This window comes from Mugil cephalus, chromosome 19, assembly GCF_022458985.1.
Source record: "Mugil cephalus isolate CIBA_MC_2020 chromosome 19, CIBA_Mcephalus_1.1, whole genome shotgun sequence".
Taxonomy (NCBI): domain Eukaryota; kingdom Metazoa; phylum Chordata; class Actinopteri; order Mugiliformes; family Mugilidae; genus Mugil; species Mugil cephalus.
This window is the reverse complement of record NC_061788.1, coordinates 5278146-5296523: the sequence shown is the minus strand read 5'-3', so window position 1 is coordinate 5296523 and position 18378 is coordinate 5278146. Positions and strand designations below refer to the sequence as shown.

Genomic DNA, 18378 nt, shown 5'->3' with positions numbered 1-18378 from the left:
CATTTTGCATTCACCTAAGACAGAGCGCAGTGGGCATTAAATGGATGACCTCCCCACCTGCATCTACGCATATGAGTGTGTGTAAATGATGCATGCGGTAGAGGGAAGAACAATAAGCCCAAATAATGTAAATTATTATATGAATAACAAACAAGACCACGCACAGTTCCAGTACCGGTCAAAAGTTCGGAGACACCTCCTCACTGGGTTGAGAAGCGGCGTCCAAACTTTTGACTGGTAGGCCTGCACGTTACCAGCATTACCACGTGCAATGTGTGATTTATCGAACACTTCACAACGGCCCGGAGTCTAGCTTTTAAGCATGGATGAATCATGTTTATCTGTCACCCCCGACACAGCCCATTAGTTATCGGTGCAGGGCAGGACAATAATCACTTTCATGTGTTTCTGCTCTGTCACTCTGGCACATATCGTGTTTAGATCCCTGAAAAAGCTTGAATAATATGAATCAATGCCAACCGGGTGGAAAGTCCCACTATTCACTCCACTATTAGTCCACGCGCCACAAAGCAGTATTGGAAGCACCCTCTTGCTAGTTATCTCAATGTTGGTGTTGGATTTGACAGAGGGTGCATTCTAGGAAGGAAAGTGTATTGTTAAGTAGATATCCTTTTCCAAAATAAAGAAATAAGTAAACAGCTCTATCTTGTATAAATAGAAATGAAGAAGAGACGTTAAGCTAAATTATTTTACTTTTCTGCAGCTTTTGCAACACTAGCTCAATACTCAATACTTTATAATCAACTTTTAGGTTGATGATCCTTCCTTCTGGGCGCCCCTTCTCTTTAGAAAGTAAATTCAAGACTAAAATACTAATTGGTGAGACAGACGACCAACAACTATGACGATAATCTACCAGTGGACAATAATTGGCACCTGGGACTCTAATATTTAAAGACGACTGTGTGTTGTATTTCATTGCAGCTTAAATACTGCACAGTGCATAGCTCCTTTATATTCTGTATGTAGCTTCATCATCATTGGCAGTTGATATCTTTTTTTTTTATTATTATCATTTTACAGTGACCTTCCTTTCAAAACTGGGCTTTTTGTTCCTTCACTTGGGTGTTTGATCTTAACTGTGCAGAATTAAACTACACTGCAGAACTTTTGTCTTCCCCTTCTGGCAAGACACAAAACCTGCCAGCACACATATAGAAGAAGAGAGGAGCTAAGCTATCCCAGGTTGAACCTACGAAAGTGGTGCAGAGAAATGCGTACCAGTGCTGGGCCTATCTTTCTAAATATCGATGATATCAATACCATGGCTATTATCGGCATCGGATTGATACTAGCGTGATAAGATCGATACTTTTATTACAGTTTCTCTTCTATACATCCAGTAAATGACTCCTTACAGAGTTCAAGTATCGATATTGGTATCGGCATTACTAACCTTGTATTTACTCGGTATCAGATCAATAACAAAATCCCCAGTATCGCCCCCTAATGGCTACTTTGACATTGTTGGTTTTGTGGATTCTGGGTATGTGGCGGCTTCCAGGCCTCTAGACCTGCTTCCTCATTTGTTGGAGTTTGGGGAGTTTGTTCGTTGGTAGGAAGAATCTGAGCAGCCTCTCTTTTTCTACGTTGCCTGGACGTGGTTGAGTTGAACTATGGCTGAATTTAGTTGAATATTGTGCTCTTCTATTCTTGCATTCACTCACTTGAACCCACATTTACAGACACGACTGATTTACTGGCTGCATATTTGATTCAAGTCAATACAATTAATCATACTTTACTGAAAAGATTCATGGGTAGTCTCCGGAGTTGGTCCTTCCTTTGAGCCGAGGCGTAATTTAGAGACAGTTACCAAATTCACATTTATCTATTCTCTCTGTACAAGTAGCTTGCCCACTGCTGGTAATATAATTCTAAATAGGCTTGGTATTTACTTACTGGAGAGAGCAGAAAGAAGCTCAGTGACAAAGGCCATGGTTGAACAGGCTAATTTTTGTAAAATATTTGGACTAGGTTATGCAGCTATTTGAGCTGCCTAAATAATTTATTAAATAACTTAATTTTTAAACTACTTCTGAATAAACTGGTACTTTCTGACCTAGTAGTATTCGCCATTTGTCGATCGCTTTCAGTGTAACACAATGAAGACGTCATCTGAACACTATCTTTTTCATTTTGACCATCAGCTCCTAGACTGTACTGTAATCTTCCCGACAACAAGAAACCTTGGTTATATTTGTAACTCTTTGTTCTCTGCCACTATGCTGGAGGCTATCTGATGCTATGGTTGATCTACTCAGCTCTGGAAAGCAATCATTGTTGGTTGAAGTGCATCGCTAATAGAGTTTCAGTGCGGGAACATGGACCTGGAGATGGTCACAAACTCTTAAAACTCTGAAAATGTGACAAACGGAGAACCCACTGACCAGCAGCTTGACTGTAATGTTAATTTAAATGGAAGAGATTACATATATGACCGAGGTTAAGAGTTATCAAAACCTCAGGGATTCATTTGTGATGTCACAACTTGTTCAATCACTGCAACTTCCTGTAAACTCGGCCTGGAGCTATTTATAAATATACTTTATTATTATCATTTTGCATTCAATATTAAACTGTTAGCTAGCTATAAGCTAAATAAGACACAGGTTCAAATATTATTTTTTTCATTTCAAACATGTGCAACAGTAGGGGAAGTTGTAGGGCAAAATTTTAAAAAATGTATAAAAAAAATGTCTAATCAACTAAAGATTTTGCGACCCCCCGCAGTACCTCCATGGACGCCCCGGGGGTTGCGAACCCCCTATTGAAGACCTATGCTTTAGTAAAGGAAACGTCCTTTAGTGGCTCCTCCATTGAGGACAGACTTCATACATTCTGGATTATTCAAAGAGGCTCAAGAAATAGACGTAATAAAGTGAAGAAAAGTCAGGCAGAGTAACAGCAACAGCAAAAGCACCTCTTAACTTTTACTCTCCTGTTTATCCCGTCGACGACAGTCCATAGGACAGAAGTACAGGTGATAAGAAATATGCCTCTCCTTCGTTTCCAAACCTTTAGAGCCCTCAAGTCAGTCACACAAATGGGAGGGAAGAACATTGGTTCCACTCACAAACCAACTCGAGCACAAAGCAGCTCGGTCCAATTATGGGAGGAGCGAATTAAAAGTGCAAATTGCGGCGTAAAATATTTCAGAGTGAAATTTAAATGTAAAACCCGGAGCCAGCGTGCGTGGAGCATTCTAATGAAGCCATCGAAGGGGATTAATATGCCGGGTAATTGCTGGATCTCTTCTTCCTCTCTAAAGCCCCTTTTTAATCAACAGTCAACTAATTACTAAAACACGGGGACATTATGAATAGGAAAAAAAAAAAGAAAAATGTCGGTTTCGAGAAGGTGGGTGGACAGAGAGATTAAAATAAAAAAATAATTTAAAAAAGGAAGTCTTCCTTACCATCCATCCATGAAAATTTTGTGACTGCTCGCACATAATAAACATCCACGATACCCGGGTTGTTTCAGGGCCTCGATCCAGTTCTGGGTGCCCCTAAATCATTTGAAGGACTTTTCCTGTCAGTAGCGAGAGCGTCACACTACCGTGCTCGCACATCTCCTGGATCTCTAGGGGAGGGGACAGTTTCTAAATCTGTTAATTCTGTGCAGTGTTGGAAAATTAATTTTTCTATCAGGCCTTGAAGATGACAAATCACCCCAGAATGAGGTTACGACAAACACCACCACAACCGCTACGGGATGCGTTAGATACGAGGGCCATCCTGAAGCCGAGCCGAAAAGAGGTTCCGCTTGTTAAAAAGGAAAATACTCAAAGTTACAAAGCTGTGTAAGTCAAAAGTTAAAATAATAATAAAAAAAAAGTTAAGTGCGAGTCCGCATGAGTTGCGTGGAGCATTAAAATTCTGTCCACTGTTTCACTGCTAATGGAGCTAGTGGAGAGAGGTAGATATTTGGAGCTTTTTAGAGCTCATTAAATACATTTAGCGGTATATAAGAAACATTTTAATGAGAACAGACAGAAATATTGGAGAAATACTAAATATATAGTAGCCTTGTACTTAAAGTGGAAGATAATTATGGTTATTTTCATCCGGTGGTTAATGATTATGATCATATTTTGTATATTATGTTACAACCCTTAGCGTGCATCGCTAACAACTCTTATCTCCTTCTTTTTTTAAGTTTTAGTTTTTTAATTTCATTCATTAATTAAAACAAAGCAATTCAATATAAACACAAACGTTCCCAAATTTGAAGGAAAATGATGAAAGATGAAATGTAATCTGCCCCTTTACCTCAAGAATCAATTTACAAGGAGCATAAATGAGCAAAATAACGATAATAATAAAATAAAATGAAATAAAACAGGCATCGGTCAACATGTTTCCTGACTGTCACGTTTCCATTTTAGTTCCCAAGATACAAACAGAAAGAAGAAAGAAAGAAAGAAACGTTTGCAGACCTCTAACTAGCATGTTTCATTATATTTCCATTATACTGCTTTTAATTGTTCTTTTAAATGTAAATTATGATTTGGATTCAGATTGTTCCATAAACTGATTCCTAAGTTTAGTCTTGAATCTTGATTTTTTAAAAATATCTTTGTTCTTTTAAAGTTATACTTGTTTTCTCTTTTTATAATAATAAAATGTTTATAATAATGTAATGTCTGTACCAGAGACTGTTTTTTATATATTTTATATATATATATATATATATATATATATATATATATATATATATATATTTATATATATATATATATATATATAGATATATATATATATATATATATGTACAACAATAAGATAAACGATGAGCCACTGTGAGCCAACCTGCACAACATGACAAACCTGGAGCAAAAAAATCAACTTGGATGGAATTTAATTTTAATTTTAGAATGTATATTAACACTTTCGCTAGTTTCACATATTAAATTCAGCCCCATCAGTTGTCCTTTTCACATGGACCCTTCCACCCACGTGCGTTTCCAATATCACAAATTCTAGCGCTGCATTTGACAACTTCTGTTACTTTCCGAATCTGACAATTTGCCAAACACCTCACGTTAGCTCAGGCCAGTGTCTGAACTCGTCTCCACAGGCCTCTTTTTTCCATTTTTGTTGCCCAATTTTTCTCACTTTTCATGTGAACAACAGCATACGCACCTTTTTTGCAGTATCTAATTTTTGTCTAACCAGTCCAGGCAAATACAGCCTTTATTTAAATAAACAGCCATCTTTAGCATTCCTGAGCATTTCCCACACGTGTGTTTTTCTGGCTTGAAGCTAGTCCTTTCCCTCGTTCCTATCGTATTGTGAAAAAGCAGAAGCTTGGTCTTTGTGACAGCTTGAAAGCCTTCCTGTGTTTCGCTCATCGGAGCACCCACACGAAAAGATAAATAAATAAATAAATAGATTTTTTTTAACGTCTGATTTTTATGTATTAAATGCACATTTTTGATCATTTGGCACAGGGTGAAAACGACAGATGACTGTAACTCTGCTCAGACTGCCAGCGTTTTTATTTATTTATTTATTTTATTATTATTTCCTCATACAAAAGATAAATAAATAAATAAGTCTCATAATTGGTGTCCAATTATCCTTAAGGTGTAGTTTTAGTCATTAAATTGCTTCTGCTTCTGTGACACCTACACGTTCCTTGGTGGTTTGGGGGATTGTCTGACATACGGTTCATTCTGCTAATGATGTGATTCTGCATTTGGCTGAAATGGCGTGGAAATGGTTTAAATACAAGGTCATTTTTAAAAGTCAGTGTCTCCTGAAGCTATTTTCATAGTGTGTGCACTGTTATCATGCTTAAAGACACAATCATCGCCTGCTGGTAACAAGTGTGGTACATCAAAATCAGTGCACTGTGCAGTGGGACTACATAGCTCACTGTCACACTTTTACAGTGCATATTTGTGCTACTGCGACGACAAACAGCACGTGAGTGCACGTTAACTATGTAGCAACATGCAAATGCAGCATATGCACTCGACTGCACGCTCCAATAAAAAGCACCTAGAGAAGCATGTGGGGAAAAGATGACGGGCCGCTAAAGTCCATGAAACTGCTGCCATCAATCATGCCAGCGCATTTGAAAAATACACACGATATGTCCGCGAAAGCTGAGGACTCTGCAGATTACAAATGGTATAAGTTTTTCACTCTATGACCAAAAAGTCACTGAACTAGCAGACGTGTCACTCATTCAAGTCAACCAGTCGGCTCTCGAGATGCGGCCAAACGTTTCCGAGAGCGTGTGACTGACGTCTCAGTCGCCAGTTCACACCAGAGTGCAGAGCATTTTCGTTTTATTATCACATTTGGATTTTCAATTTTCTATGCACTGATGTGCACGTTGATCAGCCACAACATTAAAACCAGAAGTGAATAACATTGAACCGTCTTGTGACAATTCAGTGTTCAGCTGGGAAACTTTGGGCGTGGATGTTATTTAGACATGTAGCATCCACCTAGATCAGACCAGGCGCCCTCCATCCCATAGCAGTGACACTCCTTGATGACCTGACACAGGCGCACACAAAAACAGTTCAGAGAAAACATGAAGAACAGCACAAGGTGTGTGCGTAAAGAGAGCGCCAGCACATTCCGACGGAAAAGATGGAATTTATCAATTTGTACTTGTGCTTAGAAAAGTGTGTAAATTTACGAACAACTCTGAACGTGAGTACACGCAAAATCTAGTGGCTGAACAGTGGAACTGCACATAGAACCCATTAAGAGAATCACAGGGTTAACCAATCTCAAACTGACTTCACATGTTACCACATACTGGTTTCTTCTAATAATAAAAATGCTTAATCAGTAATTTAGCAGACACTTTGAATAACTTGTGTGACAGAGAAAGGTTGACATACACAACCACTGCTTATCTTGTTTGATTTTGAGAATTGTGCGTTTTCAAAGAGCGTATTCTGATCTGTTAAACAACTCTTCCCCAAAAACACTCTGATGGATTTGTGCCGTAATTTAAAACACTTGTTGAAGCGAGAGTTTGGAGACACATGTGGCATTTCACAGCCGACACTAAGTGGAATGAACCCGGCAGTTTAGGATGGAATCATTTCTCTGGCCTCAGTTTACATCCAGTTCTCATACAGACGTCACCAACAAGCCCAAATTAAACCAGGATTTCAGGTCACTGCCGGACTCCCAAACACAATTTGGAGCCATAGATTGCAATAAAAAAGCACACAATTAATTCAGTTACGAATGAGAAAGGATTTCCTTCAATCAATACACAAATAATGTGAAATGCAACCGCGTCTCTATTAAATGTTGCTGTAGAAACGCACTTCAGTATAATTCTCATAAACTTACTCAAACAAGAGCGAGGACCATTCAGATATTTTAGGTAAGTCTGCCTGTTAGCTGATCTTTGGGAAGTGAGAAGTTGCTTTGTTTATTTTAATGAGATCTAAGTTCGTTTTTTTATTTATTTAACATTCGCAATGCATCAATCTGTTTCAGTGGCTTGTTTAGTTGCAGTGAAGTATTTGTGATGTTGGTCAGATGATCCTTTATTTTATTTATGGATTTGGTGACGTCTTGTTGATTGTGCGACGACGATCTTCCTCCAACTCCTCCAGCTCTGAAGTGGAGCGCAGGCTGGACTGGCCCTCTTTCTCCCCTTCTGACCCTTCTCATCACTGATTATTTGTAACTATTTACAGTCATCTTAGGACTGATGTCCACTTTATACAAACTATCTACTGTGGGACACTTTCAACTGAACTCAATTTATTTTTTGCGTGTCTTTTTCGAGAGGTCAAGTGTTGAAGAGGCAATTGCCGCATTCATACGCGTATTATTAAGCCTACCGTGGCATGTGAACGCTTTAGGTTTGTGTGTTGCGATAATGCGACCAAAACATCTTCGCTGTATAAACAGAATCCACGTAATACGCGTTTGACAGGATGGAAGGGCCTTTCACAAAGGTGCGCGATGCAGGGGGATTTTTGGGACGACGCGGCAGTTGTGCGGCGCTCATTAGTTTGTCAGATAACGTATTCCCCGCGGGGATGTGGCAGCCGCCTCCTGCATTGCTAAGTGAAGTGCTGACAGCTGTGACATCAAATCACTGTTTGAAAGCGTAACTCATCGCTACGACATTGTGTCATCATAAAAAGGAGGCCATGCCTGCTAGTGTCGGCGCAACGAGCCTCACATCGTGACAGCCAGCTGCACCGATCCGCGGCATGAAAGGGGTAGGTGGCAGGTAGGGGCTAAAGGATCCGTGGCATTGAGAGAGATGGGAGATGTGAATGAGAGGTAAGATGCGCAGAAAAAAAAAAAAAAATGAAAGTAGGACAGCAGGAGCAATGGAAGATAAGAGAAGGGGTTAAAGCTAGTGATGTTCGCTACCACCGATTTTCTTTACGATCTGATACTGAGTGAATTTCAGGCTGGTATCGGCTATACCGGTACACCTTATTGTGTCTGGTAAACCTTACAAAGAGTAGTGTATTTCAAATCATAGCTTCATAAAGAATGAAATATCGAAAGTATCGATATTTTGATTTGATAATCAATTTTGGAGCGCAAAGACCTGGTATCGGACGTATCGATATTTCAGTATCGATCCACGCTTCACTAACTAAAGCAGGAACTTGAGTAGAGTGACATGCAGAAAAAAGGAAAATAGGATAGAAGGAGCTCTGGTAGATAATAGAAGGGGTTAAAGATAGTGATGTTTGATTCCATCGATTTCCTTTCCGATCTGATACCGGGAAAAATTCAGGCTGGTATCGGTGATACCTATACACCCTGATGTGTCTGGTAAACCTTAAAAAGAGTAGTGTATTTCAAATCATAGCTTCATAAAGACTGAAATATCGAAAGTATGGATATTTTGATTTGAGAATGAATTTTAGAGCGTAAAGACCTGGTATCGGAAGTATCGATATGTCGGTATCGATCCACACATCACTAGTTAAAGCAGAGAGACAGAGAGGAGAAGAAATATGTATATATCTCACTTAAAACACGCAACATTTGAAATTATTAATCTGTCCATATTCTCTTTTATCTGTAAACGTTCTAGGACATCCATATCATAACAGTCCTGGGCATGGATCCAGTAGGTACTGGCTGTTTCCTGGTAAACACAGATCGGAGCCAGATCTTAGCCAAACCAGGCAGATGGCTGCAAAGAAGAAAAAAAAATGTTCCCTTAAATGGCCTTAACTGAGATGTATCAGTTCACATCCTGACACTCCATATTTTTTGGTACTAAGAAAGGAAGTGACAAGAGAGTGTTTTCCAAAGCCAAACCCCTTAACTCCCCTGTGACACAGCTGTCACACTGATTCAGAGAAAGTAAAACAATATGCGTGTGCAATGTACATGTCGGCATTTATGCCCCACCGCTTGTGTTTGACACGTAACATTCAAACAGAACCAGTTTGAATGAAGTCGGCAGAGTGATTTTTCTGACAAGCTTTTCATATGCTCGGAGTTTGGGGTCTATCTTCTTTCCCTGTGTCGCAGCAAAGCAAAGCAAAGCAAAGCAAAGCAAAGCGCTGGGACGACTTGCGTGAATGGTTGCGGAACGGCAGGTGGTCTCGAGCAATAAGATACCCACGGGAGCTTATTTTCTCCCCCCGCCACGCGCCAAGCTTATTCATCCAGCTCGAACACTGGCCGCACGTTTAAAGAGTAAGACTCCCTCTGTTAAGTGAGTTTTGTTGTAAGACTTTGATTCCCTGGCGTATTAAATGTGCCAGGGGTAAAGTCAAGAACATCATTCGCCGCAGATGGATTTGCAGCATCATCCTGATTCAGCAGACGTCGATGGGCAAACTCATCTGCCCTCAAGAAAAACCTCGCTCCTCTCATCTGTTTTCTTTGCAGGGTGTATACCACACTCCATTTGCATACTGTTCAAACACGCTGCCATCCCATGCAGCTGTGTGTTCTCGCATAATGCACATGGTAGGTGGCGCAATAATGAATCTACAAGACAGTTTGCAGAGGCGTTAGATTCTTCATCATAATGGCTGTTACACATACAGCCAGACAGACATTTGAAACCAGGCCCGCTCTCATTCAAACCCGGCCGAGGATTTCACTGCAAATTGATGCGGTCCCTTTTACAATGTCGCTGCCTGGGTACTGACAGAGCCCCAATAAATCAAAGCAACCGCGGGGGAAAATATGGGGAGGACCTCGCAGTAAATCCCACCGGTATCATAAGTGTACAGCATCTAAATGCATCTATACACACTGGCTGTCTCTCCGTGTTCCGTGCTGTCGAATGACGACTTTCTTTTGTCTGCTTCTCCGTCGTTTTCGTCAAAGCCTCCTCGAGCGGTTCCCTCGGTCATCGCTCCTTCAAATTCAAATTAGCTTTGACGCAGCTGTTGCCAGAAAGAGGATTAGAGCGCACGTCATTACACGACCGATCGTGACTTGTTTCACTTTGTCATTGTTTCGCTTTTGTAGCAAACTCATGGAGCATTTCAATGCACTCGATTTCACCGCAGCATTTCATTTGATTTTCATACAGAAGGTTTATCCTTTCCAAAATAAATCCACTGAGTTTTGCTTTACATTCTGTATGTCGTGCACATACTTCTTTGCTGCATCAGTGATACACTGACACGGTTGAGAAAGAATCTTGAAATATCCTGTAGAAATTGACTGTATATGGGCAAACCCCTCATAGCGTCGCTCACTGGCTTCTGAACCTTGAAAATGAAGCCCAAAGTGGACGCAGCCCGTGGCCGCCATGTTGGATGAGCTTTACTCCGCCCACTCGCAGATACTCCAGATATGGACATGGGGGGGTCATGTCAGACGTTGAGACCCGCCCACCCAACTTTCCTCTACCCATTAGTCGACCACTGACGGTCAGTCAAAGCGGAAACGCCCTTAATTATGCAGAATTTTAAACCTTAATAAAAAATAAACAAATGAGTTAGAAAAAAAATCCCCCCTTCAGTTGTCATAAATAGTGAAATAAACTGTTCAGACTAAAACTTGTCTTCTGTACCAGGCTGTAAACATGTTTAATAATCCTGTATCCAGACACAATGTGGATTTGCTCCCCTTTGGAGCCTCAAGTGGCCGCTCGATGAACTGCATTGTTTTTGCACTTCCACATGGGCTTCATCCCTCAGACCCGGAGGTTGCCACTTGATTATTACGAGAAAATGAGTAAAAGGAGTCTTATGCCGGCCAGATACGTCACGCCCACTCATGACCAAGGAGTTGAATCCACCGTTTTCATGCAGTTAATTCCTGAAGCCCAGTGTCAGGCCATCGATGAGCATCGGTCAGCAGCAGTGTCATTTGGAATGATTAATCAGCTCGACAGACCTAACAACTATCTTTGCAACAGCATAAATACCTGGAAGGAAGTTACTGTCGACCAGCTGATTAGCCTGATATAGCAGAGGCCAGCTCTGTGTGATGGGTTGTGATGCTCTAGCGTCCTAGCCTTCTAGCTAACAGAGGGGCTTTTGTTGTCCCTTAACTGTTACACACTCCGCCTGTCGGCTGTAGTCTTTACATTGTTTTTGAAGTGCAACTTTTTTTGCTCCAGATACAGGTAATGCGAGGTATGTGTAAAGGTTTCCACTCCTGCACTGGAGTGCGTCACGCGGCACAAGAGACTTTACCCTATATTTAGATCATCGTATTTGGCCCGCCAACAAAATCCACTGAAACTCCAGACGTGGTGAATGATGACCCACTAACTTGGTACCAGCTCACCGAGTATTAAGTTTTACTCCCTGCACGTGTCACCTCCGCCCCGTAACACCCTTCTTTTTTCCAGATCTTGCAGGTCTTTTTTTTTTTCTCGGCCTGAGCGTGCACACTGAAAATTCTGCAGATGGTCCAGTATGCAGCAGCATTTCTAATCCTCTATCAACTGAAGACAGCCTTGAAATCCTCTCCACTAAATGGCCCCCCTCTCCCCCAACCAACATTATGGGCTTACTGCTAAGTCACCTCCAAAGTAGCTGCTGCCATGATTACTACCAGATTTCCCTCATTACCAGTTTTTATGAGCCCTGTTGTTCACCATGCTCTGCTAATGCACGGAGCCTACCAATACTGCTAGTCAGTGAATATCAATATCAACTCTTCTCTTTTCTAAGACTCACTCTGTTTTTTTTTTTTTTTTTGAAAAAAGCTGGAGAAGTTATGTTTTCCAAGGGCAAAAGCTCACCAAACATGATCTTTCTTTCTTTTTATTTCTCGCTTCAGCGTTCTCTAGAGGTTTAAATAACAGTCTCCAATTTGCTAGGTGTGTACAGTAGGTTAGCAAACATACCAATTATACCATAATCTACCTGCCTCCAAGCCCTGACGTATATATATATATATATATATATATATCTCCTAGATAGTCCCTTTAGGTGACAGTACTCCCCTGAGTGACATCCCTTTATGGTGACCTGCTGAAATATTCCAGACAGTTTTAGCACCTCTTATCTTCCACTGTGAGTCTCTACAGTCAGCATTTTACCAGAATGTCCCGCTGTGGGGGCAAACTGCCAGGTACATTTTTCACCGCATCCATGATATTGTGTATAAGCGGTGAATGCGGGTGCTCACTGCCTCTAATGCCCAGAGATGTAACAACACCACTGCTGAAACATTTAAAGCTATATTATAGAGGGAGTTTTTGTGTAAGATTTATTTTCTTTTTGATTTTCTTTCTTTTTTGGGGGGGGCGGTGCAGTGTTAACGCTGGCCAGCAGGTGGAGAGGTTTTAAGGCCCCTTTTGATCCTCCTGCCCCCACCCCTGTCCCTCCTCCAGTCCCCTGAAGTGAGGAGTTTCTGTGTAAACTTCATTCCTCGCCACAGAGGGAGAACATATGTTGGAGATCTAGCAGAGGCAAACAGACAGGGACAGCAGACAAAGACGCTTTCAGACTGGAGTTACTCTCTGTTGCTGTTGGACATTATTTCCCGCCCCCCCCCAAGTCTTCAACCCTCTCATCAAAGTTAAGTGTGAAAGTTTTGTTGTAGACATGGATGCACCTTCTGTTGTGAGCTCTCTTCTCCTGGCCCTCGTGCTCTCCCAGCATCTTCACCACCACCACGTCCTCGTCCGGGCGGCGATGGACTCCTGCTATGATGAGGGGGGCGGTCCGAGCCGCTGCATGCCCAAGTTTGAGAACGTGGCCTTCAATCGCACCGTGGTGGCATCGAACGTGTGCGGCTCCCCACCTGAGGACTACTGCATGCAGACCGGCTCGACGCGCTCGTGCCACCACTGTGACGCCTCAGATCCGGACCTGAGCCACGGCGCCGGCCTCCTCACGGACTTCCACAGGAACGAGGAGCCAACGTGGTGGCAGAGTCAGTCGATGTACTATGGCATCCAGCACCCCAACTCTGTCAACCTCACCCTGCACCTTGGTAAGACGCGTGTGTCACCCACAGTCTTAAATCATTTGACCCCTGCATTCTTAGATGTGACTTCTCCCGGCTCGCGGAGCAGCTTGCGGTCTGGGTCAGCTATGTGTGCTCAGGGTTCAATTATGGTCTCTGGCTGAAATGATGTAGTGCATATGTCATCTAAAGTTCTTGAAAGCTTTTCACGTGCACTTCATTTTCCAGGAAGACAATCTAAATATCAGCAGTAGATTTAGCGCTCTACTGGCTGCAGATGGGTTCCGGTCTTAAGAGTCTGGCGATGGGATCTCACAGCGATGCCGGTGGTTTTCTTACACCGACCGAAATTAAGTGTCATCAGCTTCTCGCCTTCTTCTTTCCTGTGCAGCCAGTTATGTTGATGCATTGTGTTGCGCGCTGAGAGTCAATAGGGGGGAGAGAAATCTTTAATACAAAGCAGATGTGCTGAACACATGATTTGGATTTCAGAGGACAAAAAAAAAAAAGAAAAACACTTTGATCCAGACACGGCTGAGACTTGTGAGTATTTGTGGAGCCCAACTCACAGGGGAATGTCTGAGAATTTGGTGGGGTTTACAGTGGATGACGAGAGCATACGCCCACCTAAATAAAAACAAAGCTGTTGTCCACTTGTGTCTCATGGTGCCTTTCGTTCAGCCCACATGCCACACCACGGAACGCTGGTGATGAACACGTCCAAATCCGGTTGAGACTCTGCAGCCAGAACTGAAGGAGATAATTCTTTTACATCTAGATCCGGGACAAAACTCATCCTCCATAGAAACGGTGACGGACGTTGGCCACAAATCCAGTGTTCCTATTTGCCATGAACCCATTTTAACTCTGACATCGGAAACAGGTTTTATTTGATGTTGCGGCAAACACAAGATAGAACTAAAACGAAAAGGGCATGGTAGGGAATAGAGGACCGAGCGAGGATTCATTTGGAATTCAAAGGATGCACTTTTTAATTCCGGATGCATCTGCAGGTAAATTTAATTAACCCCCCGAGCCCCACCCAGGTAGAATTATTTTTGTGTAGCTAGGGACGAGAGATTGGGGTTCAGCAAGTCCACTGTCACTTGAAATTATATTAGTTTTCTCTTCACTTTTTTGTGAAAGTTTGCACAGGAGTTTTGGATAGAATTACCTCAGATACACACTGCAAAATGCACCTTTTAAAACAACATTTTTAATTTGTTAGCCAAGAAGATGGAAAAATAAAGGGGTAATAAAACATCTATTTCAACAAACGTATGAGGCCTTACAAGGCCAAGGACACCAGACTGTAGGGACCCCCTACCTACTATATGTGTTCTATATTAAACTTGGCTTAGTGCTCTTTATAAATATACATTATTATTATCATTTTGCATTCAGTATTAACTAACCTTTTTTTATTATTTCTGTGCAACTGCTGTAAACATGAAGATACCTGATGTAAACATACTTATATATATATATATCATGCACTGTTAGCTTCTCTTCTGCTAATATTGCAGCATGCATCTCTCTGTTAATTGCAGAGAACCTGACAGAGTCAACGTGTACTATGTGGGCTTGTGATTGGTTCAGCAGCGATGGGGGCGTGTCCTTCTGTTTACAGGTGGCTCAGATTGACAGCTCTCGTGTATGTAAGAAATCAAAATTTGTGGGTAAAAATAGAAAGAAAAAATATTTAAAAAAATGTCTAGTCAAAGATTTTGCGACTGCCCCTGCAGTACCTCTGTGGACCCCCTAGGGGTCACGGACCCCATGTTGAAGACCTGTGGTTTAGACAAGTAAAGCTAAAGATTTGTGGGAACCTCTAAGATAAATACATATATCCATTATTTAATTCAGTAAAATCGTTTAAAATGTAATATATTGACTTTTAAGGATCGCTTCCTTTGTGCGAGAACATGCACTCAACTCACTTGTTGTGCTCCACATTTCAAGACATTTCTAATTGAAAAAACAAACAGAAAACTTTTATGGGACCAGCTTGAGCTGTTAACATCATCATCCAATTACAGTGCTGAGCAAAACTGCCAAAATAAGTGTAACTGAGCTAGACCGCAGCAATTATCGTTGCAAAGCTTTAATTCAAACCCTTCTGTGCACGCACCTTTCTTTGCTTCCATTCATTCTGTGTTTCTGTAAAAGAGGTCTCTTAATAACAAAGGTGTACACACAGGAATTTGATGCATCCTGGAAGAATATTGCTCTGGGTTTCCCTTTATGACTGAATGCATTTTAATTACTGCTCTTGTAAAAAAAAATGTTTTCCATTCATTTCCTCCTCTGGCTGTCTGCACAGTACAAACATCTGATATAACACTAAATTGAAAGAAGTCAGAGAGGACCTTTTCTATTTTCTGTATTCAAATGAATGTGCCTCTTGTGATTGAGGAAGTCACAACGTTGGGAGAAATGACACTTTCTAGATGCTGGAGGAAATCCATCAAAGTAAAAGCAAAATCAATTCTTTCTCTCTTCCCAGAGTCATTACCGTTGTCAAAAAGTGTGCCGGCTAAAAACTGCTGACATGGTTTTATTCACGCTAGAAAAGTGGAACTCAACCAGCCCCACATTTCTTCAGGCCCTGCCTGCTGCTAGATTTCTCCCGACAAATGTTTGATATTGAACTCAATTAAGTAAGTTTTCGAAAATTAAACTTAAAGTAATTCATTGTCTTGACATCTTGAGGGCTTTGTCTGTGTCAGTGCTCATTTAACTTATAATAAAGGCAAATACTGGAGAATATAGAGGCTGCTACCATTTTATTTATTATTGCCTCGGTCTGTAACAGCACTCCCCAAAACACTAGTTGGCGCTGTGTCTTTTTTTGCCATTTTTGTTTCTACTTCCTGCTTCACTTAAAAGAGTTTTCTTCAATGAATAATATTGTAATAAGATGTGTCGCGTTGAAACAATAATTAGTTTTGAGTTTATTCTCATTTTTAAGGAAGGTTTTACTGACTTGAATAGTATTTAATTCCTCTGGAGGCTCGCGGGATCGCTACAGACTATCCCAACCTACATTCTGGACAGGTCACCAGTCTATCGCGGGGTTAACAAACATAGAGACAAACTACCACTTACACCCATGGCCGATTTACAGTCACCAGTTAACCTAACGTGTGTGCAGAAAATGTGTGCAGAGCACTTGGAGAAAACCCTCAAAGACACAGGGACAACATACAAACAACACACAGAAAGGCCCCAGTCGGCCTTATTGGACTACCGCGTCGCTGCATCCAATATGTGTGTTCAAAAAATGTCTTTATATGTCAGCTCTGCCCCCGCCTCCCGTGCCTGGTGGAGAGTGGGCGCTCTCCTGTCAAATGGCCGAGCTTCAAAGAAACACGAGACAAGAACGAAATGATGACAGAGGCTGAAAATGCCAGCGCTCCGACCGTGCGACTGCGTTACATCACGTGCTCCGAGAAGCAGGAAGCGCCTCCATCAAATGGAGAATATTGATTTCCAATAGCGAGCATGTCTGGCCGTGTTGTTTGTGTTCTCTCTTCCTGGGATAAGCGGCAAAGGCGCTGCTGCGAAGGTATGCTCTGAGTTGTCTGAAGGGTTTGTTATTCTTCAAACAAACCCATCACCCACGGGTCTGTCTCCCGAAGACTAAATTGACCTTTGCTCCCGCTAGTTACTGCCCAAATGCGTTCGACCCTCTAAACCCTTTAATGTGTCTGTCTAGATTCTTCGACGCAGAGGGATTACGCTTCGCCGGCGCGCATTTTCATGCAACATACTGTCCCTAAATGTTGTATCTGTGGCATCCTTTTGCCGCATATGAAAGCTCTGTGATCCATCTGGGCTGCTGGCAGGGGGGGGCCTTCTACATTACTGTTTTCTTTCGCCTCTCCAAACAAAACAAGCGCTTCTCTGAAGGGAATACGGGCAAACGCTGGGATGATAAACACAGCAGTAGGATGCACACATTGCAGCCAGGTCAGAGTGGGCCCACGGAAGAGTAGAAGGAAAAAAAGTTGGGCCGCTTTGAGGGGAGTAAACAAAACATAATGAGGAAGAAGGCGTGGAGGAGGGGAGGGTGGAGGGGAGAAAAAAAATGCTGGGTGGTTCGCTGGTAAGGAATTGGGGTCATGTTTTTCCCACAAAGACTTGTTGAGAAACACACGCTCACACACACACATTCAATCATTGATGTCTGCAGCTGGTTCTCATTGGAAGTAAAGCAGCATCCTGTGTGTGATGTAAAGCAACGATAAAAGCCTGCCACGGCTGGCATTCAGATCATTGGCGTCAGTGCGTGGTGTACGAGACCTAAGAATTCATTATTAAACTTTGAAATGTTGCATGATTAGGATGTAAACCCTCTCCTCCATCTATTTGCTGATCCGAAAAAAAAAACCTCAGCTCTTGGGGTAAACAGTGCAGTCTATGGGACTTGTGGGTTTAGTCTGCGCCGGTTGAGGCCAGCTGTGTTAGGCTGACACGGATGACTCAGAACAGGTCAGCACTGTATTTGTGCAGCTCAGAGTACATCTGCAAAATACTATTCTTAGTATTTAATGGTTAGACCCTGTGCAGTGCGTTAAGGGCTTCGGCCCGATGACACCGATGACACAAAATTCTACATCCGCTCTGTAAATTACTTTCAAACTTAAAGGAATACGCCACCCCTGTGTGAAATATAGTCACTCGCTGTATTCCCTAGAGTTGGATAGGTGAGAAAAGGCGTTTTTAAATCGGCCCAGGCATTGTCCTAAGCTATTAGCAGCTGTTAGCTTTAGCTTAGCATAGGCGCTGTTATGTAGTGTTGCCAATTAGCAAGAATTCGCGAGAATTCTCCTTATTACTTCTTGTGACCTGTACATTCACATCGAGTATAAACGCCAATGCAATTAACAGGGCAGATGTAGCCTTGGGACTCTATTCCAACAAAGGACTGCTAGCACACGTAAAGACGCTACGCAGCACCTGAAAACCAGTCACACCAGTGTGTTGGCGGAAGCCG

At 42.0% G+C, this 18378-nt stretch overlaps 1 protein-coding gene across 1 annotated transcript in view; it reads left to right on the top strand.

The window, feature by feature from the left end:
- The first annotated feature begins 12856 nt into the window (after positions 1 to 12856).
- Positions 12857 to 18378, top strand: part of lamc3 (laminin, gamma 3) — a 121221-nt gene continuing 115699 nt past the window's right edge. Inside the window, exon 1 of the mRNA XM_047570643.1 lies at positions 12857 to 13406. Coding sequence (XP_047426599.1) covers positions 13016 to 13406 — 391 coding nt within the window. The 5' untranslated portion in view covers positions 12857 to 13015. The remainder of the gene's footprint in view (positions 13407 to 18378) is intronic.